The sequence below is a fragment of the Elephantulus edwardii genome, unplaced genomic scaffold (genome assembly GCF_000299155.1).
Source record: "Elephantulus edwardii isolate Elephantulus edwardi_28Jun2011 unplaced genomic scaffold, EleEdw1.0 scaffold00089, whole genome shotgun sequence".
NCBI classification, from domain to species: Eukaryota; Metazoa; Chordata; class Mammalia; order Macroscelidea; family Macroscelididae; genus Elephantulus; species Elephantulus edwardii.
The window spans coordinates 7,272,354-7,295,440 of record NW_006399839.1 but is presented as its reverse complement, the minus strand read 5'-3'; the positions used below and the strand labels follow the sequence as shown (position 1 = coordinate 7,295,440).

The window sequence follows — 23,087 nt, the reverse complement described above, 5'->3', positions numbered from 1 at the left end:
TCCGAGCCAGGTCCCTGAGTGGCCTCGTGCACATCTGGAGCCTGCAGACGCGGAGGACGCTCGCCACCCTGGATGGCCACGGGGGCCAGTGTGTGACCTGGCTGCAGACGCTGCCCCATGGGCCCCACCTTCTCAGGTGAGTCTCTGAACTAGCACAGCCACCTCCATTCTGGCTGCACTTGGGGTCCAGGAATCAGGCAATCTTCAGTGGGTGCCAGCATCTCAGATGGAGGCCCCTCAGACTCAGAAGGTGCCCTCAGCTGCCAAGAGTGGCTGGCATCCCTGGGGGAGCCAGTTGTGCCCAAAACGGGGTCTAGGAGGATCTGCCAGCCTGGTCGCTACATGGGTGTAAAACCCCTCCTTGATCCCTTTGCCAGTAGCCTTCCTGGGTGCCAGGACCAGCTTTCTCCTACACTTGGTCCCGGAGGGGCTGTCGTCGAGGTTCACCTCCGGTCACCCACCCGCTCTTCTCTCTCCTGAGCTCCTTTGCCAGGGAAACAAGGTGGTCTGGCTTCGGCCCAGCCTCCGCTGCCATCATCGCCTCTTCAGGGCCGGGTTACTGCACTGCTCTGAGCCCCGTCTCCATCCCCACTGATGCACCCTTGTTACCTATCTTCCCAGGTGACCAGGCTGCCCTAGGAAGGTTGGGGGGATAGGCTACCAGCCCAGGTGAGAGATTGGAGGGGGAGCTTTACCAGAGCCCCAAGGTGTCTGGTTGAGGCCCTCGAGTAGCCCCTTGTACTGTCCAGTCATTGGCAGAGAAAGGGTGGCTTTGTTCACTGGCCTACGGCTATGGCAGAACCTACCCTGGTCCTTCTAGGACCCCCAGCAGTGACCAGGGCACAGTGGGGGCTCTGCAGCTGAGCCCAGCCCCCCCACACCCCGGGCTTCTCAGCAGCCCCTCCACAATAAAGCCTTCCTCCTGGCAGGCAGAGACCGGCTGGCAGCTAAGCCTGGATCATAGCGGAGGTCCTGGCACAGGCTGCCTTACAGGGCACTGAGCACCATGGAGGTGCCAGGTTTGTGGTCCTCGAGCTGGCTAGCTGTAAGAGGAACAGAGTTTGCAGGGGGTGTGGGAGGCTGGCATCCCTAACAGAGCAGAGTACACAGGCTGAGGCCAAGGAGGGCACAGCCTATATAATGGTGTAAGTAGTGATAAGTGCCAGACAGCGGGGCAGCCTGCTGGGGTCCCCCTTGGTGGGGGGATGCCTAGAGCCAGGATGACAGGGGGGCCAGGAAACACAAAGGAAAAGGGGACAGTGCATGAACTGTGTACTGTCAAGAAGAAACCGACCCATAGCTGACCCTCCAGCAGAGGCAGTAAATCACATGGGAGGAGATTGCCCATCTTTCCCCTATGAAGTAACTGGTGGATTTGAACCGCATGCCTCTTTGGGGTTGCAGCACAGACTCTTACCACTAGGCCACCAGAGCACCATGAGAGGAGAGTTTAAAGGGACTTTGATGTCTTCGTTGGGGACGTAGAGGGGTGGGACAGACACACACATATCAGGAGAATGTGCAGGGAGTCGGGCCCTAAGGTTTCTCTTCCAATGTCCCCTGGAGGCCTGGGGACAAAGTTAGTCTCTGATCTCAGTGTCTTCTGCTGGCCTAAGAACTGCCAGCTGAATTTTACAGTATGATGCAGGCCCTCAGGGAGGCTCCGTGTGCTCACCTCCTGGGTAACTTCTGGCAACAAGTGCCAAGCACTGACACCATGCCCTCATGCTCCGTGCTCTGAAGGCCAGGAGAGGGGCAGTGGCAGGAGGTGCTCTGGGAGGGCTGTCTGACTGGATGCTTGGGGGTGGCCCCTTCTAGCTCAGTGGCACCATGGCTAGGTGAGACCCCATTATCTCCAGGCAGGGCTAGCCCCTGCCATCTAGAGGGCTGTGCCTGGGGCAGCACTGGGAGAGGCCTGCAGGTGTGTAGATTGCCCAGGTGCATTTGCATTGCACTAGAATGCACTTGGCCATGGCCCTCCATGGACCTGTGTGCACAGGTGTGTTTGGAAAGCATGGCCCTCCAGAGAGTGGCCCATCCAGGGAGGTGTGCCTTCCTCTGCCAGGGCAGACAGGAGGGCAGAGTGCCTGGAACCCAGCACCTTGGCCTTGGCCAGGCCATGAATAGGATGAGTGAAGGCCAGGGCCTGTGTGGTAGAGATCCCTCACGCAGCGCGCACGCCTGGGGACACAGCTGCTCGGGGGTGGGCGGGGGAGGGTTTTTAACCTTTTCTATTATGAAAGTCACACACTTAGAGACAAAGTGTGTAAAGTAAATATGCAGATTGTCATATTATCAGTAAGTGGACACCTGAGTAACTAGCTCGCAGGCCGTGCTGTGGCGCGCTGCCCGCCCCTGACCACCCTTCAGGCAACTACTCCAGCAGGATTCGCCTCCCAGCCCCTCTCTCGCTTACGTATCAGGACCTGTGACTCTAAAGGTGTATAGACTCATCTCACTGACTTTTTTTCAAACTTAAAAAGTCCGAGATCACAGGCACGTCTCTGCCTATCACAGCATGGTTCACAGTAGCAGAAATAGGGAAGCAGCCCTAGTGCCCCTCAACAGATAAATTAACATAATGTGAGGTCAAAACCAGTGTGCGGTGTGAACCATCACAGAAGTGACGTGGAGACGAAGCTATCATAGCAGGAGCTGGCTGGGGAAGGGAGGGCTTGACCAGGTAGGCGGGACTGCAAGGACTGGAGATGTAGCAGGGAAAGGGAAGAGACAAGACGCACATGCTGGAGGAGAGCGGACAGTGAATGGATTGGTTATTTCTATAAGGGAAGTGTCTTTCATCTGCTCGGTAAAATGCTTGTCTGTCAGATACTGTTCTAAAACGTTGTTGTTACGTGCCGTCGAGTTGCCTGTGACTCATAGCGACCTTATGTACAACAGCTCTAAACCCTGCTTTATCCTGTGCCAAGCTCACTGTGTCCAACACACCCACCCTGATTACCCCAGGCACTGAATCAATCCACCTCATAGAGGGTCTTCCTCTCCTGCACTGTCCCTCCACCCTCCTAAGCATGACGTCCCTCTCCAAGGACTGGTCCCTCCTTGCAACATGTCCAAAGTATGTTAGACGGAGCTTCAGAATCCTTACCTCCAAGGAGCAGCCCGGTTTAACCCTCTCAAGGGTGAACCTGTTCGTTTTCTTAGCAGTCCATGGTACTAAGCATCCAAATTAAGACTGACTAGGAAGAAGGATTGGCCAACCACTTCCAAAATATAACAGGTCGTTGAAAAACATATGTACAGCAGAGCACATTGAGAGGAAGGAATCTGACAGATATGGCAGTGGAGGCTGAGCCCTCAAACTTGGAAACACAAAGGAGGAGTAGAACACTACTGAGCAATAAAGAAAAATACGTTCCCCAAAGGTCCTAGCACATAGATCAACCTGGAGAACGTAAGTTCAGTGGAACAAGCCAAGCACAAAAACTCCAAATGCCCTATAGCCCCACTTTTATGAAATGATATGACTAGTTAAATGATCAGGGATGGGGCTGATGAGAAGATTCATCCTCTACACAGTAGACATGTGTTGGTCTTGGTGACTAGTAAAGGTCACATCAAATGAGAGGGAAGTGTGTCTAGCTTGACGTAGGTAGATAATGATACTAAGATGTGTGCCAGGAAGAAGGGCTTTTCGGTATTTGCTCTGTCTTATGTAATTTTGCAATGACATAGGATGGAACATATACCAAAAAGTCTTTTTACAATTATATATGACAGCAAACTTGGGATATTTAAGAAAGCATATACTTGAAGAGAAGCTGGATGTTTATTTTTGGGTGTGCGTGTGTATCTGCCCATATCCTAGCTCTGTCGGTTTTAAGAGGCTGGGAGCCACAGCGCTTTGTACAGGAACATGCCAAGGGTTCCTGTGTACCATCAAGTTGGAACTGACTCATAGCTGACTCGCCAGTTGGGTTTTCAGAGGCAGAAAAATTGCACAGGAGATTGCCCATCTTTTCCCTGTGAAACAACTGGTGGATTTGAACCACGTGCTGTTGCATTGGCAGTGTGGCCCCTTACCCACCAGGCCACCAGACCAGCACCCAGAGAGTGCTTTCTAAATCCCTCTTTCCAGTAGAAAGAATGAAGATTCCTTGGGGACATGAGTGAGGCTCGGCCTGAAATACCTTGCTGTGCGAAAGGAATGACAGGCTTGTGTTAGGAGGGACTCAGAGCCGCTCCCAACCGACCAGTCTGGGATGATTTGGGTACAGAAATAAATAATGAGAATTTTAGATCCTAAAATGTTGACTAGTACAGGAGTCTGTGATGAGGATGGAACAGGATAGGACAAGATTGATGCTGTTCATTTAGTCACTGTAAATTGTGGTTGATTTGACACCTAACAACAACTGTGATAATTGTCTAAATGAATAGGAATTGAGAGAGAGCAAAGTGAAGGTGAAGGGAAAGCTCAGTGTCTCAGCAAAGTGTAGAAGAGTTGTTGTTGGGTGTACAGCCCCATCCCATGGTAGTCACTGTAGGTAATAGTGGAACAGGTGTTGGTGAGGGCATTAGTGGCTGTTGGGGGTGATTGGTGGCTTTGTATCAAGGGCGAGAAATCATGCTGCAGTTTCTTACTGACCCTTGAACAAGTAGTCAGGAGTGAGTGATGTCACCAGCTGCGATCGAGCAGGTCATTGCCTTGCCCCCAGTGTGTGGCCCCAAGAAGATCACAGAATCATGTCCATGGCACCTGTCAGGATAGATGGCCTGAGTCTTGTCTGTAGGATGGTTAAGTGCACAGCCACAGGGAAGCTTGGAGGAGACCAGATTGAAGGATGCCAGTGAGCCTTGAAAACCAAATGAAGTGAGTATTCCAGATGAGAGATTCCCAAGCTCATAGACCCAGAAACACCACTGGGGTGGTTGGTTAACATACATAAGGGTGTTGGGTGCAATGACCATGGTCAACTTCCCCTTGGAGAGATGTGTAGTTGTGAAGAGTGTTTGTGAAGAGGTGCACACTAGATATCTGGGGGTGATGGGGTATCATGTTGACAAGAGATGATGTGTATTGTATGCCTGTAGGGGTGCAGTATGGTAAGAGGCCAATACCTATTTTCCAGCTGTTTCATGAGCTTGAGCTTTTTAAAAGTTATTTTTAAAACAGTAGCTTCTAGCTACTGTCTGTGAGTCTGTGCTCCTCTCTGTGATGTGTATAAGGAGCTGATGTAACATGAAGGAGGCTGAGACTGAATTCTCCCGGGGAACTGCCCCCATCAATAATATCCATCCTACAAAACAATTGTTATATGGTCAGACATGCCACCCACATGCTTCTGCATATATTTCTACCAACCATTGGGTCCAGTATTTGTTGCAACTTGACTTTACAAAGTTTACTCACAGTTGTGGGGCTTATTAGGGAAATAGGTTGAGGAGTGGGAGAGGCAAAGAATATCATACAATGAAAGTCCAAGTTTAGGCCAGCAGTCCCAAGCCAGATTCACAAAGCACAATTCCTTCGTTGGTGAAAGTCCAGGTTCAGTTCAGAACAGGTGCACCTTTATTTTCTTTAATCATCCAGCAAACTTTCTCTCAGAGCAGTTTTAAGTCAGCTTTTCATCCAGTCATCCAGCAAGCAAAACCTTTAACAGTGGCTCCATCTCCAGAGTTCCTCTGGTTATACCTTGTACCTTGCCACATTCTCTTCACAGCAATGCCACAGTCTCGTAACAGCAGCGCCACAGTCTCTTAACAGCAGCACCACAGTCTCTTCACCCTCTCTCCACCATCATCTTTCACAGTGTGGAAGGGTCTCCCTTAAATGTCCCACAGCTGTTGATGATTTGTAAGACCATGTGTCCAGTTAAAGTAGCTGATGACCATGTCCCCAGCAGGGGCTAACACAGTGGATAGAAAAGCCAATTTTCAAGGTTTCTGACACCACAGACAGTAAATGTCTCTTGTTTCTTCTCTGGGTCTATCCTCAGGCCAGGGACATCTGCATAGCTTTTTTTTTTTTAATATATTTTATACTGCTTTACATACAAAGTTCATAAAATTCGTATATGTTGTTTTTCACACTGGATCTTTCCTCTTTCTTTTACCCATCCCTCTCTCTACCCATCAAATTATGTGACCCTATGATTAAGCTTCCCTCCCTTGGATCCTTGTACTCATTCTACAATAATGGTGGTCTTATACAATATTTATCCTTATAAGTTCACTCAGCATAGTGCGCTCCAGTCCCTCTTGTGTTAGGTAGTAATTTACAAAATCATTGCCCTCATAGCGTCTTACATCACAGCTTCGCACTGAGCCTCAATGCCTAGAGGATCAAGCCCTCTAACTTCCGACCTTGTTATTGCAGAAAGTGATGGTGATTTTTAGTCCTCCGAATTACTCTGTGTTTTTGGACGTAAACTGGGTAGGTTCTCCAGAGACGGAGTGGAGATTCTGGTTGAGATTGAGTTGCTCCAGGTTAACGTGGGGAGAACAGTCTTGAGTTTCCCAGAGCACGAACATTTCATGTGAACAGTCCAGTGTCCAGAAAACAGGCTGCATTTGAGTCTCACCAGTTTTTCTAATACTAATGTCTAGGTGGGTGACTCTAATCCGCAGCCCTAAGGCCTGTCTTTAAATTGTTTTTGGTGAAACATTCTTCTAGGTCGTATAGCCCGTGTCCTCTTGCTGTACAGAGGTAACTTGTGGTCGTTGTGAAGCTGAACACTGTGACACTGACGTGCCAGATGCGATAATGGTTACCTATGGTGGACAGTGTTTGGTGGCTCTCCCTGGTTAAAACAAGCTTGGAAGGAGGAGTGGCATCTGCTTCCATAATAGCTTGCCTCCGGAAACCCTATGAACCAGAAGAGAGGAAGAAAGCCACACATGCAAGTGTCGAGGACTTTCGTTCATAGGGTCACTATGAGTTGCCTACGACTCAACAGCACTTAACAACAACAACGTCTTTCTGCTCCAGGTCCTCTTAGTCTCTTCTGATCTGTCACTTTCTCACTCTTTTCCTCATTTTTTTAATGACTTGGCACTTTTTACCCCCTTACATTTTCTGTGTTTTGGTGTTGTTTGGGCCAATTCAACAGTTTTCACACACTCACTTTAGGTACATAGATTACATTCTTCCGGTTATGCTTCACTCTCATTCTCCTTTCCCAAGTTCTTCCCTCATTAGCACAGACTCGCTGCCCCCACGGGCTATCTAATCTAATCTAATCTGATCTAATCTAATCTTTCAATTTGCTTTTGTCACTTTGAACTCATATAAAAACCAAACCCTACCCACAGTTGTTGAGTCACTTCCAACATTTAGCAACCCTGTAGACCATGTAGAAAATCCCTTAAGATTTCCAGGACAGTAAATCTTTTTGAGATGAGATTGTCTTATTTTTCCTCCTGGGAAATCGCTGGTGGATTAGAACCACTGACCTTTCTGCTGGCATCCCAAAGCTAAACTATAGTCCTACCAGGATTCCTTCTAAAGATCTAGAAAATGCTCAGGGAATTAATTTTTTACTACTCAAACTGCTCAGCTATTGTTTGTTCTTAAGAAGACTTAAGGGAAACTTTTTTTTTTTTAATTTAAGATTTAAAAATTAGGGGAGCTCTGGTGGCCTAGTGGCAAGGAGCTGCAACTACAATCCCACAGGCACACGGTTCGAATCCACCAGATGCTCTGCTGGGAAAAGGAGGAACAATCTCCTCCTGTACCAGTCAGATCTGATTTGATGGTACACACACACACACACACACACACACACACACACACACACACACACACGATTTAAAAATTATCTCGAGGCACTTGTCCCAACCTCCACAGGTGCAGAAAATCTGGAGTTGGTGAGAATTTGAGATTTTGTTCTGCATTCTTCCCCCCTGTTGATCAAGATTCTTCTGTGGGATCTTTGGTCAAAATGTTCAGTGACAGTAGCTAGACATCATCTAGGTCTTCTGGTCTCATGGCAGACGAGGCAGTTTTGGATGGAGGCAATTAACCGTACTTTCCATACCTTCCTGTTTCAACTCTTCTTCCTCATATAGTCTAGGAAAGTAGACATTCTGCCTTCAGTGACCACATGCTTGTTTTTAAGACCCCAGGAACTACACAACAAACTAAAAGATGTTTCTATGTGCCATCGAGTCGCTTGCGACTCCTAGTGACCCTCTGTACAAGAGCCCTAAACGCCGTTCTATCCTGTGCCAACCTAGCCATCTCAAACACATTCATTCCCACCACTCCACTCACAGAATTGATCCATCTCATCGAAGGTCTTCCTCTCCTGTGCTGTCCCTCCACCCTTCCAAACATGATATCCCTCTCCAAGGTACATGACTCCTCCCTGGTGAGGCTAACCTTAACCCCCTGGTTAGCAGGTGTGCAGAGTCCGCTTGGCTTGCTGTGTTCTTTATGATGGTGTCATTAGAAGGGAACCCGTCATAAGTTGGGGACAGCCTTTTTATTATTGTAAACTAACCCACACTTCTATCCGTTCTGTATCTACGTGTATGGATGTGTGGTTTTTAAAGAAACATGAAGACACTGTTATCTCTTGGCTTTAGTTTTTTGGTTGTTTGGTTGTTTTTGGTTTGTTTGTTTGTTTGTTTGTTTGTTTTCATCCTACGCCAGAGATGTGTCCTGTCTCCATACCTTTTCAGTCTATATACGGAACAGATTATCTGGGAGGCTGGGCTCTATGAGGAGGAGTGTGGCCTCAGGATTGGAGGAAGACTCATCAGCAACCTTCATTAAGCAGATGGCACAAACCTGCTTGCTGAAACTGAGGAAGATCTGGAGTGCTTGCTGCAAAGGTCAAGGGCTGCAGTCTTCAATACGGATTGAAGCTCAACATCAAGAAAACAAAAATTCTCACCACTGGGCCACTTGGCAGCATCATGACAGATGGTGAAGAGATTGAGATAGTTAACAGTTTTAGTTTGTTTGGCTCCACAATCAACACTCTTGGTTATAGCAGGCAGGAAATCAAAAGAAGAATTGCGTTGGGAAAGTCTGCTGTCAGGGACCTCTCCAGAGTACTGAAGAGCAATGATGTCAGTCTGAAGACTAAGATGCACCTGATCCAGGCCATAGTCTTCACAATTATTTGCTGTGCGTCAGAAGGCTGGACAATGACTAGGGATGACAGAGAATTGATGCCTTTGAGCTGTGGTGCTGGAGAAGAGTACCATGGACTGCCAAGAGAACTAACAGACTTGTCCTGGAGAGGGCGAAACCAAGCTGCTCCTTGGAGGCAAGGATTCTGAAGTTTCATCTAACATCTTTTGGGCATGTTACAAGGACGAACCAGTCCTTGGAGAGGGTCATCATGCTGGAAAGGGTGGAGGGACAGCGCAAGAGAGGAAGACCCTAGATGAGATGGATTGATTCAGTGACTGGGGTAATGGGGGTAGGTCAGAGACAGTAAGCTAGGCATAGTATAGAGCAGGTTTCAGGGGTGTTGTACATAGGGTCGCTGTGAGTCACAAGCAACTTAATGGCACATAACAACAGCAATAGACTTGTAGCAGGGGATTCTGGCGACCTAGTGGTCAGAAGTTGCACTGTAATACTCAAGGCACGTAGTTCAAATCCACCAGTAGCTCCGTGGGAGAAGGATGGGCAGTCTCCTCCCATTTGATTTACTGTCTCTGAAAACTTACTGGAGGGTCAGCTGTGGATCGGTTCTGACTCTGTGGCACTTAACAGTAGACTTGTAAGAGGGCACTTTGATAGCCTGGTGGTAGGAAGTTGTGTTGCCAACCCAAAGTCACATGGTTCGAATCCACCAGCTGCTTGACGGGAGAAAGATGGGCAGCCCACTGGAGGGTCAGCCATGAGTTAGTTCTGACTCCACAATACACAGCAATAGACTTTTAAGAGGGCGCTCTGGTGGTCTAGTGGTAAAGCGTTGCAGTACCAATCCAAAGACCTGTGGTTCGAATCCACCAGCTGCTCCATGGGAGAAAGATGGGCAGTCTCCTGCTGTGTGAGTTACTGCCTCTGAAAACCTGCTGGAGGGTCAGCTGTGAGTGAGCTCTCTGTTCTCTCCCTCCTTCAGTCCCCGGTAACTGCAAATAAACTTAGAACCCTCCACACTTTCCTATTCAAGATAATTTATGTGAATAGTATCTTACAGCATTTGTCCACTTGGTCTGCCCCACTTGAAGGCATATAACAACAGCAGTGACAATAAGCTTGTAAAAAGTTTTCAGATGTGAAACACATTTATTGTTAACGGGTTCAGTGTAGTCATTTCTGACCTTTAGAGTATCTAGTCAAAGCCCTTTTGTGGAATTAAGTCAGCTCCCGCCCTCCCCCGCTCTTAGGGCAGTATAGTCACACGTTTGTAAGACGGACTTGTTTGTCCCTGTCTACATTCCTTTCTGGGATCCTGACATCCCAGCTGCTTGCATTCTTTTTTTTTTCCTTTAATTTACATATGGTCAGGTTCACTCTATGCGGTGTCCAGTTCTCTGTGTCCTGACGGTCATGTCACCCATGGCCATGCTGGGGCGCTTCCTTACCCTGAGCCCTCCCTGCCCAGCCCCCCTGTAGCTGGCCCCCTGATGGTTGGGATCTGCCTTCTTTCACTTCTTTCAGCATTCAGGATTCCTCCAGGTGGTTGCGTGCACCGTTTAGCCTCCTCCTTTGCTGAGGGTATTCCACGATGGAGAGGGACCTCAATTCCTGTCCGGTCTCTTAGCGGAGTCCATCTGGGCTGTGTCCAGCGTATGGAGATTAGAGCAGCACTAAGCTCTAGTGTCCTATTTGTAAGAAGCTGTGCTGCGATCCCAAAAGTGTGAGGTTCAAATCCACCAGCTGCTGTGCTGGATAAGGATGGACAGTCTCATCCCGGGCACTTGACCGCCTCTGAAAACCCGCTGCACGGTCAGCTATCAGTCAGTTCTGGCTTGACGGTACACAACAATGACAAGCTTCCACGTGTAGACTTTTTTTTTTTTTTACGTGTAGACTTTTGAATGAACACAGTTGTCCAATTGGCAAAGTATATGACAAATGGGAATGCACGGTGGTCAAAGTTAATCCACAAATGGGGTGCAGTGGGGTGTTGACAGTAGGGGCAATTGACCAGGTGACCCACCAAAGCAAGTCGCAGGGTGTGCTCCATGGCCTGCCACATGTCTCTCTGACCCGTACAAGCACATCCTGGCATTGACTTTTGTCATTATTGCCTGTGGCCGCTCTGAAATTTGTCTTACAGGTGTGTGCGCACGTGCACACAGTGTGCTGCTTCCTCCTGAGCCCTCGGAGGCAGGGCTGGGGGTGGCGAGCTGACAGGAGCCTGTCCGAGCCGGGAGGACTCACAGTCTCCCCTCTTGCTTTGAAGCCAGGGCCGGGACCTGCGGCTGTGCCTTTGGGACCTGGCGGAGGGCCGGAACGCCGTCGTCGACTCTGTGCGCCTCGAGAGCGTGGGCTTCTGCAGGAGCTGCATGCTGGCCATGGCTCAGCCACGCTGGATGCTGGCCATGCCGGGGAGAGACAACAGTGAGGTGAGAGCCCTCCCTGTCCCAGGAGCCCCTGCGTTCCCAGCTCCCCCGCAGCGGCCGGGGTCCCACACACCTGCCTGGGAGTCTGTCTGCCTGGTGGCCATTATTAGTATCCTCGGGCCAGTGCACGCCTGCGTGAGCCGAGGTGGTGTCACTTGGTGATAAGCCATCCTCCCATCCCAGAGTGATGGTGAGAGTCAAGAGGTGGTGGGGGAGGCGAGCTCTGGTGGCCTAGTGGTAAGAAGCTGCACCGCAATCCCAGAGGTGAGTGGTTCAAATCCACCAGATGCTTTGCTGGAGAAGGAGGGACAATCTCCTCCTGTACCAGTCAGATCTAATTTGACGGTATACACACACACACACACACACACACACACACACAAAATAATAAAAGTAAAGTGGGTTTTTTTTTTTTTTAAAAAAAAAAAACCCTAACAAGGTGGTGGGACACAGGGAGAAAGTGATGAGGATACAAGGGTGAGGGACAAGGGGACCAGGTGAGGACAAGGGAATGAGTTGGAGGGAGCACAGGGATGAGGCCCAGCCTCTGAGTGTGCAGAACAGAAGGAGGTGAGCAGTGGTTCGTCCGGAGACCCGTGTGTGAGGGGCAGGAAGGCAGAATGCTGCCTACAGTCATGTGTAGTAGCAGGAGTCAAGCCAGGCAGTGGGTGACATGTACAGGTCAGACTAGGGGGCAATGGGGCAGAACCCCTCAGGAGAGAAGGGTGCTTAGGACTTGGGTGCAGTTTGAGGTGGGAGGTGTCAGGTCCCAGACTGGCTGCTTCCGGAGGGAGGCTCTGCCGATCGTGGAGGGCGGGGTCCAGGGTTGACAGAGGAGGACTGGCCAGGGGACGTGGCTTCTCACAGAGCAGGAGGCTGTTTCTGGGACGCCAGCTCCTGTAAGAAGTCATGAGTGGCCACTAGACAGCCCACCTGGGGATGCTGGCTGTGGGGCCTGGAGAAGCCAAGAGACCTGTGGGAAGATGGGGTGATCTAAGAATGGATGGTGGGGTGGTGACCGTGGGGGACACGCACGCAGGGAGCGGCCAGACAGCAAGGGCTTCATCTTGGACTGGCCATCCTGTGCCCCCGGGCCCGGCCTGCAGGCCTGCCTGCCCCACTGAGCCAGCGCGCACTGGACAGGGTGGCACCCACTCAGAGCTCAAGAGGTTCCCTGTCCACGTGGTTACGTTGGCCTCAACCCAGGAAGAGTCATTTTGTCTTAAAGCAGACTCGGTTCATAAATAATGAGATGCGAACAGGCATTTATTTGTTCACGATTGCGCTTAAATCCCCAATTAGGAGCTACATGCACTTCTCTTGCCAATTTGCCAAAAACCTGTTAAAAGTTTTATTAATGTGAAAAAGAAAGGGCACGCCTTCTCGCGGCCAGCCCGCCACCCCGGCACCTGAGTAACCACGGGCGGCGGCCCAGGCCTTGCCAGCGCCACAGACCCAGATCCACGCCTGGCGGGAGGTCAGAGTCACCGGGCCAGGCCAAGGAAAAAGACTGGTCCTCCCAAGGTTCGGGGTCCACGCAGTCTCCCACCACTGCCACGCCTCCCTTGGGGCTCCCCAGGACAGTGGGCTCCGCCAACGAGTGGGCTGGACACTACCTCCCAGGCCTGGTAATGCAGGGCTGGTGCTCAGCGGCCGCGTCCCCTGGCCAGTCCTCCTTCCGTCAAGCCTGGCCCCCGCCCTCCACTGTCGGCAGAGCCTCCCTCCAGAAGCAGCCAGTCCGGGATCTGACACGTCCTGGGGAGATGGTGGTGGTTTTCCATGCGCCTGTCTGGAGCCTGCCTGGACGGGGGCTGGGGAGTGCGTGGCTGGAGCTAGACCAGCCGGTGCCCAGGGAGCATGTGCTCCTGCCACGGCGTGCCCAGCTGCGTGGCTGCTCCTGCCCGGACCAAACATTTTCCGCTGGAAACAGAAAGTTGCCGTTACGATCTAGGTGGGAGGCACAGCTCAGTCTTGGGGAGGCTGTGGCCACGGGGCACGTGCCCTCACTTAGAACACAGACTCCTCTCCCTCTCTGCCCCTCCAAGGCCCAGGCCACCCTGAACATCCACCCCTACCTCCAGCCTGATGCCTGGGCAGACCCCTTTTGGGGTGCCCTCTCACGTAGGCCTGTGGCCTCCAGGTCCCCTGCCCCCACGTTTGGCTCTTGGTGCTGCTGTGCCCCTCCCACAGCTCCCCACCTGGAGCCCCAGCACTGCCCAGGCTGTCCCCCTCACTGCTGGCCTCGCTGCCCGCCCCCTGCCCTCACACCTCCACTCGTTCGCCCACAGCTGACTTACTCGGCGAGATCCCAGCATTCCTCCCTGGCTGAACCCCTGGGTCCGCCTCTAGTTATTTATGGTCAGTGCCTTGCAGCAGCCACACGTCCACTGTTCTGCTTCCTCAGTACCCCCCGGCACATGCTCGGGGTCCTGCGGCAAAAGGGGCGGGGGCCTCACTGCCTCTGGGTCAAAGGAGAAACTGTAGTCTTCGACACCTGGCCAGAACGCGCCCTGGTGTGAACCTGCGGGAGATGGGAACCCCCGGCCAGGCTTGCCCCGCTCTCAACGTGCCCAGCAGCCTCCCAGGGACCTGGTGGTCACCCCTGTCACCTGTGAGCTCACAGCAGGTCTGTGGCATCAGCTCAGGTCTCTGACTCTGGGTTAGAGCATACTCCTAGGTGAGTCAGTAAGGGTAGTGTGACAGTTGCCACCTGTGGCCAGTCCGCTCTGCTTTCTAGCCTGGCCCAGGAGGGCAGGGGTGGAGTAGAAGGAGCTGGACACACAGGTGTGAGTTACACCGTCCTGCACCAACAACCTCTCCGATGTCAGACCCTGTGTCTTCATGCTCTTGGGACATCCCATTCCCAAGCTGAGCACTGTTCAGTCCTACAGGTTTGCCCTTATAAAGGCATTCACTTGGACTGGGAGCCGTACTTCTCTGAGTTCATAGGGCCATGGAGGTCTTGGACATCCCCCTTTTCATGGGGCTGTGGTGGAGTGTGACAAACCATCTGGTTCACGGGGACACAGACATGCCTGCACCTTTCAGCAGAACTTTCTGGGGAGCAGAAGTGCAGACGAGCAGTCAGCCAAGCCCCCTGCAGAAGTGGAGAACCCCTTTAACTCCTCCCAGGTCATAGTAGGTCCCCGTTTTGTGGGTGAAGAACCTGAGGCATTTAGAGACCGGGAAGACCCCTGAAAGTGGTGCTAGGGTGACACGGTGTGCAGGCCGGAGTGGTGTGGGGACCACACACCTCACAGCGCAGGCTGTGGGAAGCCAGTGAGTGCTGTGCTGGGGTCTGTAAAGTGCAGCCGTGAAAGGCGACGCAGGGGCGGAGAAGGCCACGTTCCAACAGGCGTTACCACGACCGTTGTCACTGTCACTTCTCATGTGGGGCAGTGGGTCCACAGGCGTCCCTTGTGTAATTCCTGTGTCCTTAGGTGAGACCAGGAGAGTTCAGAGTTGCTTAAGAGGTATTCCCGCACATTGGGAGGGGACTCGAGGCCGGGAGGTTGGGAGATTCTCAGGGCCGGAGCGAGCCAGGCCCCTGCTTTGTGAGGCGGGTGCCAGGTGGGCACGCCGGTCACTGATGTGTGTTATGCAAGGGGCCCCCTCAGCAGCCCCAGCCCATGAGCCCGGGAAGCCTAATTAGAAGCCTCGGCTCCCAGCCTTTCCCCAGGAACAGACAGAAACTCGCATCAGCCTTGGCTAATCGCCTTAAAAGTCTCTTGTTTGTATAGCACAGACTCGACTTGGCGTCAGCCCAAATCAACTTGTTTTCTTCCTGTCAGGTTGAGATTCTGGAGATGCCATCCAAGACGTCAGTGTGCGCCCTGAAGCCAGGGGCGGGTGCCAAGCCGGGCATGCCCATGTGCCTGAAGCTGTGGCAGGTACGGCTGCGCGTGCTGGTGGGACACGCCCTGCAGGCCACGCCCGCCGCGCGTGAGTCACGCTGGGCACTCGGCTGGCCTCGGTGTCTGGGGTTGTCACTCTGGCCTTGCCCTGCCTGGAGCAGGACACTCCAGGCTCAGGCAGCAGGTGCCGGACTCTCCCCAAGGGCACCTCCTGCTGGTGATTGGTGGGAAGGGGCCAGGCAGTGCCCTCACTCATTCTTCTCCCTGTGGGCCAGCCCTGACTGACGTGCTGACCAGCCTCTGAGCTTGCGTGGCCTCACTTTGTGCTCTTGTCATATCTTTACACCTTTGACATGGGAATGGGCTTGTCAGACCAGCTCCCTGCAGCCGTGCAGGGTCTCTCAGTCCAAGCTCTCTTCCTCCTTCCTCACATGCTTCTTCTGATGACGGAGGGTCAGAGGGCATTTCCAGATGGAGACGGGGGCTCAGTCCTGGCAGGGTGAATTTCAAGCTGGAAAGGGTCCCCCTGGGCCTGCCCACTTTCACCCAGAGCGCTGGCCCTGGGCTCCAGCGCTGCCCGCTCCCTGGAGGTAACTGTTTCGCCGGCCTCATCACTCCAGAGTCGGCAGCTTGTCATTCCTTGACTGAAAACACTCAAGTTAGAACGTGAGGTCATGAGGGGCTCCCGGTCCTTCATTCTTCCACTAAAGCCTCCTGGGAGAATCTACGAGGTGCGTGAGGAAGTGGGGAGCTCAGGGGGCCTAGGACTTAAAAGACACTCACCCAGGCAGCTGCAGCTCCTGGCCAGGCCCGGCTTGTTGTCCAGGCCAGGCCACGATGGGCAGCCTCGGTGTCAGGTAGCGAGGGGCTCACAGGCTGGCGTCCCAGGCCTTCCGTATAGTACTGGCCATTCTCGGGCAGGAGGCCACGCTGGGCTTCTCCCTCACATTTGCTCCCGGGGAGACACCACGCATTGCACAATCGCCTAAAAATTCCAGCAGAAAAATGTGTAGAAATGGGATGTACAAACTTGTTAGGGTAATTAATATAGTTGACAGAAGGACAAATCGTGTTTTGTTAGTTGACACGGATCCAGCAGAGTGTTCTGTTCAGAAGAAGCGACGCTAATTTGAAATGTTTCTTTTCTTTTTTTTTTTGTTTCTACTCCTTTTTTCTCCCCAAACCAGGAGCTAACAGGCTGTCTTTTGCGTGTCTGAGTATGACAAGTGACTGGCTTCTTTTCACCTCCAACACTCGGGTTTATTTTCACTTGGTTTCGGTAACGAGGCTGTGAGAATCCAGAATCATCTGGGGGCGCCCTGTGGAGCTGCGTCCTGCAGCAGGGCCTGGGACCACCGTGGGTCACTGTGAGCCTGTGTGCGTTGAGGGCTGGGGTGTCCTCGGCAGTGCTAGCCCTGCGGGGGCAGGCAATGACAGAAGAGGACGTGGTGACTGGAACCTCACCTAGGAGGGTGGCCTGGTCCCACACCCCCAGAGAGTCCCATCAGCCACCAGAGCACCTTCCCACCGGAAGTGACGTCACGGGGTGACACGCTGGCCTCCATTCCCTCCAGCTGTGCTACACTCTTTCAGGCCTGCGATGTCCATCCGTCCACCCTTGTGACGTAGCCCTGGAAGTAGCCGTGGTGGTCCCGAACCTGAGGCCTCAGGCATCATGCAGGAATGGGGTACCCGTGGCCAGTGGCACAAATGTGTCAGCAGTGAGGAAGGGCTGATTCGGTGTGAGACATGGGGGTCCCTGCCTTGTCGGCCCCAGGACCAGGGAGGGCTCAGCCCAAGATAGCTGCACTGACAGAAAACAGTGGCCACCAGGGACAGTGAGGAGAGAGGTGGCCCCAGCTGAGATCCAGAGGCACCACGTAGCTGGTGACAGCCCTCTGATCCCAGCGCTCCCTGTATCTTGACCAGGGATTCTTGCCAGGCTTGGAGCCTGACACGGTGGCTCGGGGGGGCAGGACTCTACTGACCACCGTGGCTCGGAGACGGGGGCTGGAGGACGGGCTCAGCCATGTGTACTGGCTCTGATGCCACGTTATCAGGTGATCTGCAAGGGGCCGCCCAGAGGGAGGTGCCCCTTTTGAGTCAAAGCATGTCTGGGTACAGGCCACTGGAGGCCCCCAGTCTAGGAGGCCCAGGGATGATGTATCCCTCTGGCGAGGACAAGGTCCTAAGGGACAGTCCTCAGAGGCAGGCCGGGCACCTGTCTCTCCCCACAAACCTTCCTGGCCCTGTTGCACGTCCCCCCGCTTTGCTTTTATGCCATGTGAACACACGCTAACATCGGAGGAAGATACCTCCATCTACTTCTGGGACCAGGGAGCCCCAGAGAGCAGAGGCTGCACACACCCCACTTGCAGTCTCAGAAGTCCGCTCCTTCCTCCACACAAGCACTCCCTGTAGGTCAAAGCTGGGCTGGCCCCCAGGACTGACTGTGTCCCCCGCCACACCCTTTGCCTCAGTTTCCTCACTAGACCTACAGGCAGAGCCCACTTTCTTTAGCTGTTAAGAGATCACTTGTTAGACACGCCTAGGGCCCCTCACTCAGTCACTCAAGGTTCTCCCTGGGGCATCCCAGGACGCTGGAGGGGTGCTCTGTGTGCAGAAGCCACCAGAAGCTCTCTCCCAGTCAGGAAGGCCCCAGACAGACAGGCAGACGGCTTGCATACTGTCTGCCTGTACCCGGTGAAGCTCAGCTCCCAGCCATGGCCTCCTGCCATCTGGCCTCGCCAGGGGACCAGGCAGCAGCAGGGCAGTCTGTACTCACTGCTGACCCCCAGAAGTGAGAGCTACCACTCCCAAGAAGGCCCCCAGAGTGACTGTCTCTGAGAATCTCTCCCAAAGGGGAGCAACACAGGCTCAGGTATTCCTGAAACTCCCATTAGATCAATGAAGACAGCGGGGAACCCAGAAAAGAAGAGCTTCGTCCTCACGTGCTGCCTGTCCAGGAGGCGTGTCCTGTTGACAGCACCAGAGGACTCAGCCCCTGCCTTTTGTCTCAGCACCGCACCCCAAGACTGGACACACAGCATGAGGCACCCTGGGGCTCGGGGTGGGGGGCAGCCGCCCTGGTGCGTGGCGTGACCCAGTGCTGTGCAGTGCCTCTATCAGAGTTATTTCAGAGGCTGCAGTGGAGGAGACGTCCTCTCAGGGTGCCGAGCCCCCTGACCCGACCCTCATCCATCACAATAGCTCAGAGCCGCCGGGAACGCTGCGCACACCGCACACCCTTTCACACCGCGGCCACTTGCGGGGGCCGCTGGGGGTGGGGAGCTGCCGCGGCGACATTGACAAAGCACAGGGATTTCATTTTTCATGGCAATAGGGCTCGCGATGTTTTTTGCCCCCCTCGCCTGGCGCTTCAAGACAGATGACTGGCTGGGCCAGAAGGGGCTGTGAGGCTTGGAGCTGTGTGTGGGGAGCTGGGGGACACCAGGGTGGAGCAGCACCCCTGCAGTGCCCCCCCCCACCCGGGAAGCTCAAGACACTGAGCTGTGACTCTGCCCCCAATTCAGTCCTCTCAGGTCCCCGTCGAGGGGGAAGCTTTTGCGCTGCTCCTTAAGGGGCCAGAGAAGTGCCCATCTTGGGGGTGAGCCCACGCCCCTCAGGGTTCATCTGACACCCCCACTCTTCCTGGCAGGCCGCCTCCAGCCCCCGCCCACACCTGCTGGCCGGCTATGAGGATGGATCTGTGGTCCTGTGGGATGTCTCCGAGAGGAAGGTGTGCAGCCGTGTCGCCTGCCACACGGAGCCGGCCCTGGCCCTTGACTTTGACTCCCAGAAGGCCCGGGGCGTCTCGGGCTCGGCGGAGAAGGCGCTGGCTGTCTGGAGCCTGGATGAGCAGCAGGCCCTGAAGGTCAGTGCACGGACCCGGTGTCATTTATCCTGCTTTGCACTAACAGTCTGATAGGCTGAAAAAATATTTAGGCATGAAGAGGAGTTGTTGCAGATCCCGGGCTAATCAATCACAGCGGGCGGCGGGCCGGCCGGTCCTCGGGGCTGCGGGAGCGGTCACATGGCTTGGGTTTCCCTCAGCTCTTGGGTTACCAGCAGGCACGTCTTGTCCATCTCAAGAAAAGGCGTGTAGAGCCCCAGAGTAGGAAGCAGCCCACTTGGGAAGGCTCAGAGGAATTAGGCAAATTAATAAAAAATGAAAGGCCAATGTGGAAAGCCCCCGCGGAGTCCCAACCTGGGTGGTGGGGGTCTGGGACAGAGTGGAGCCCCCTCCTTCAGGTCTCAGGCAGCGTGAAGGACGCTGGGGCCGTGAGCTCCACCAGTGCTCAGCACGGGGTGACCCCCACCCCCACCCTGTGGTGTCCTGATGTGGAGAACAGCCCACAGGGGAGGGGTGGGGTATGGCCAGTGCACATACTGGCTTCTGGGGTGTTAGCTAGGGCTCCCCAGAAGGGCAAGATGACCATCCTTCCAAAAGATGTGCTGGGGTGGGGGTACAGGCTGTGCCCCAGCTGGCTCCCGGCAGAGGCAAGCGAAATTATGGGAGACACTTGTGCCGTGGACCCCCCCCCCATATGCTTCCTGGTGTCCACACCCCTTGGCACTGCCCTTTTAGGGGCAGTTCAGGCCTCCCACCACATCTTTCTGGGTCTCTGGGAGAGGCCATCCTTCCCACATGTCCTGACAGGCTGCACTCAGAGCCCCAGAAGCACTGGGCAGGGTCGTGGGGCAAGTGGGCGTGGGTGAAAACCAAGGCATGTTCGAAGGAATGGGACGCTGGCAGGACAGCAAAGGGAAGGAATGACAAGGACAGCCAGGCTGAAGGCATGGCCCAGGGAGCTTCAGGGGCCAGAAGGTTAAAGTCACCAGTGCCTGGGGCATTGGTGCTGGTGGTGAGAGAGGCCAAGAGGCGTCCCCTTACTTGGCATATGCGGGTCACTAGGCACCCCCTGGGAGAAAGGGGCATAAGAGCAGTGTGAGGGCTGTGGCCCTGGAGTGAAGCTGGCCTGCCTTGCCCTGCAGGACACCGTCTCTGGGCAAGGACCTGAGAGAGTGGGAGGTGAGCATCGCAGGACACTGGAGGAGGGGCGTGTGAGGCGGCCACACCAGGGGAAGGAGAGACCCACGGGGGCGTAAGGACGAGGCAGGCCCAGTCCTGTGTGCCTCCCTAGGACCACCTCTCCCCTTCCAGGCCAGCTCTGCACTGGTGAAATGGGAGAGTCTTCTTGTTCTGACCTGACCTGGTGCATAGAAGCCCTGGGGCCCAGCCCTGTGCTGGGAAGGGCCAACCTGTCCGGAGGGGTGGCTGAGGCCTGGCGGACACTGACCTGGGCAGCAGTGTGTCCACTTCCCCCGGGTGATGGGGACTTCCGTGTGCTGGAGGCTGAACCTCTCTAAGAGCTGGACCTTCATGGCATGTCCACTTTCACACCAGATCCCTCCCTTTGCTCTTTGATTCCAGTAGAGGGCAGGTGACACCCATTTTTCTTCTGTTGGGGGGGGGGTGTCTGGGCCTACTGTGGCGTGAACTAGGAACCCGACCCAATGCACCTGTCCTCACCACGCTCCCGGCGGGGACCCTGGGCTTCCCAGGCTTCCCAGCACCCAGGGTCCCTCTTGCTGGCCGTCCCAGATCTGCCTGGTCTGCTCAGGAAACAGCTGTGGGACGTTAAGACTTAAATTTATGGGGTGCGTTCCAGTCTCGAGCTGGGTTTATTGTATTGATGAATTGAAAAGTCAAAGCAGAAGGGTATTAATGAATTCAAAAGTCAAAGCAGAAGGGGGAACCAGGCCTCGCCGAATGGAAGTGGTTGGCATGATGTGTGGCGAGGGGCTCAGCAGGGGGCCTCCGCCGACAGCCGTCCACATCAAAGGAGGAGAAGGCTTTCAAGAGTGGGCTGAGCCCGCGGGCAGGTAGGAACAGCCGCCTGCCCACCCGCCCTCCCATGGAGCTGCACAGGGGTGAGGCTGGCATCCTCTCTCCATGTCACCTTCAAAGCCGGCCTGCTGACCCCAGGAGAGTCTCTGCTTCTGAAAAGCCCAGGCCTTGAGAAAGGAAGTCCTTCGGGCTACAAGATGCCCAGGCGAGTCTCCGGATGCATCTTGGACACCTGGGAGCAGGTGTGGTGACCACACGCCCTCACTGTTCACAGAGTTTGGTGAGGTGATTGCACGCCCCCATGGTTCACAGAATGTCGGTCCAGCAAGACGGCTGTGTACCCTGGCCATTTCCAGACCACCTGTCCTCGGGGGAGGGAGCCATGCACTCTTGCCATTTGCAGAGCGCCTTCTAGGAGGGCAGCCATGTGTCCTGCCGTCTGTGGAGGGCCGTCCAGCGAAGCATCACATACCGTTGCAGATCAGAGAGTGTCTTTTGTCCACTGAGGTGGCCACAAGCCGTCAGATGTGAGCCGCTGCTCCGCTGGCCCTGGGTACCGCTGTCTGCCAGCCCGGCCGTGTTCTGGGGCAGCCTCTGCCTCGGGCTCGTGAGCCACGTGGGCAGATGGCCTCACCTCGTGTCCTCTCCCTGCCGTCTCTAATGAGCCCAAATCAATCTCCCAGGCAAGCGCCGGGGCCGAGATGCAGATGAGGTTTCTCCGCGCCAGAGTGCGGGTAATCGGAACCAGATGGCGTCCCTCGCCGCTCGGTGCATTCCTGGTACCTGAGGTCATGCCTCGTGAGAGCCACTCAGTGGCCAGAGATCTTTCCCGGGGAGCCCGTGTCCATACCAAGCTGGCATTCGGGGACTTAAGGGGCACAGGGCCCTGGCCACCCGCTGAGGGCACCACCAGCTCGGGACAAAGCCGGTGCTCAGGAGGACTGCGCGCTCGGTACCAGGTCTCTCTGCACGCTCACCAGGATCCGGCGTCAGCTGTCGTCAGACCCAGGTGGTGAGCAGACTCCTTCCCCAAACACTTGGGGCAGTGCCCGCAAGCCTTAAAGAACCCCCTGATTTATAGTCCGTGGTATTTTTAGGCCTTTAAACAGTAATGAGGCTCCCCGTCTCAATCAGCCCTGGGCGGGGAGGTGGGCTGACCACGCTGTTTGCAGCTCTTGCTCCTTCCGTGACCCGTGCGCGCACGCGCGCGCACGGCCTGCATCCTGGGCCCAGTTCCCATCTGCAGAGCAGGAGCCAGCGCTGTCTGCCTGCTCCCTTCTCCACTCCCCGCTCCGCCCGGCGCTTAGCGGTGCAGGGCTGCATGCAGCCTGAGACAAGCCTGGCACCTTCCACGGGGCAGCACTCCGGGTCTGCTCAGCCCTCCATGTGCCGCACAAGTTGCAGCCTGCATTCAGGAGAGAACCCATGCCCAGGGGTGGCTGGAGCCCAGCACAGCGCTGCCTCGCTGGTGGGCATCATTTATCCCCCCAGGATAAAGTCTTAAAGTGAAGAGCCCCTGCCTCCTGGTTCCCTGCCAGAGGTGAGCCTGTGTTGGGAGTAGGGCGTGAGACTGGGGTGCAGAGGCCAGCATTCCTTTTCCCAGGCCAGCTCTGCCTGCCCTCCGCCAACCCATCAGTGCAGCCAAACCTTTGAGGCACCGAGGCTTCTTCACAGAGGATGACCCCAACATGGGAGGTATGTGTGTCAAACACAGGGCTTGTCCAAGAGGAAGCTGGCTTGGGCCCTGTCACCTGCTAGCTACCTCCTCTGCGCCTGTGTGCCCGTCTTCTGAGTCTGCAAAGACACAGAGAAGAGCTACAGAAGTCTCCCTCCTCGGCCCAGCATTAGGGGGAGCAGCAGCTGGACGTGAGCTTGAGCCAGCTCTG

The 23,087-nt window shown here is 54.6% G+C and overlaps 1 protein-coding gene across 1 annotated transcript in view; it reads left to right on the top strand.

Annotated features, from left to right (window-relative positions):
* GNB1L (guanine nucleotide binding protein (G protein), beta polypeptide 1-like) overlaps positions 1-23,087 on the top strand; it is a 53,023-nt gene that overhangs the window by 20,629 nt on the left and 9,307 nt on the right. The window contains exons 4-7 of the mRNA XM_006890507.1: positions 11-136; positions 11,337-11,499; positions 15,288-15,386; positions 19,009-19,224. Of these exons, the coding sequence (XP_006890569.1) occupies positions 11-136; positions 11,337-11,499; positions 15,288-15,386; positions 19,009-19,224 (604 nt within the window). The remainder of the gene's footprint in view (positions 1-10; positions 137-11,336; positions 11,500-15,287; positions 15,387-19,008; positions 19,225-23,087) is intronic.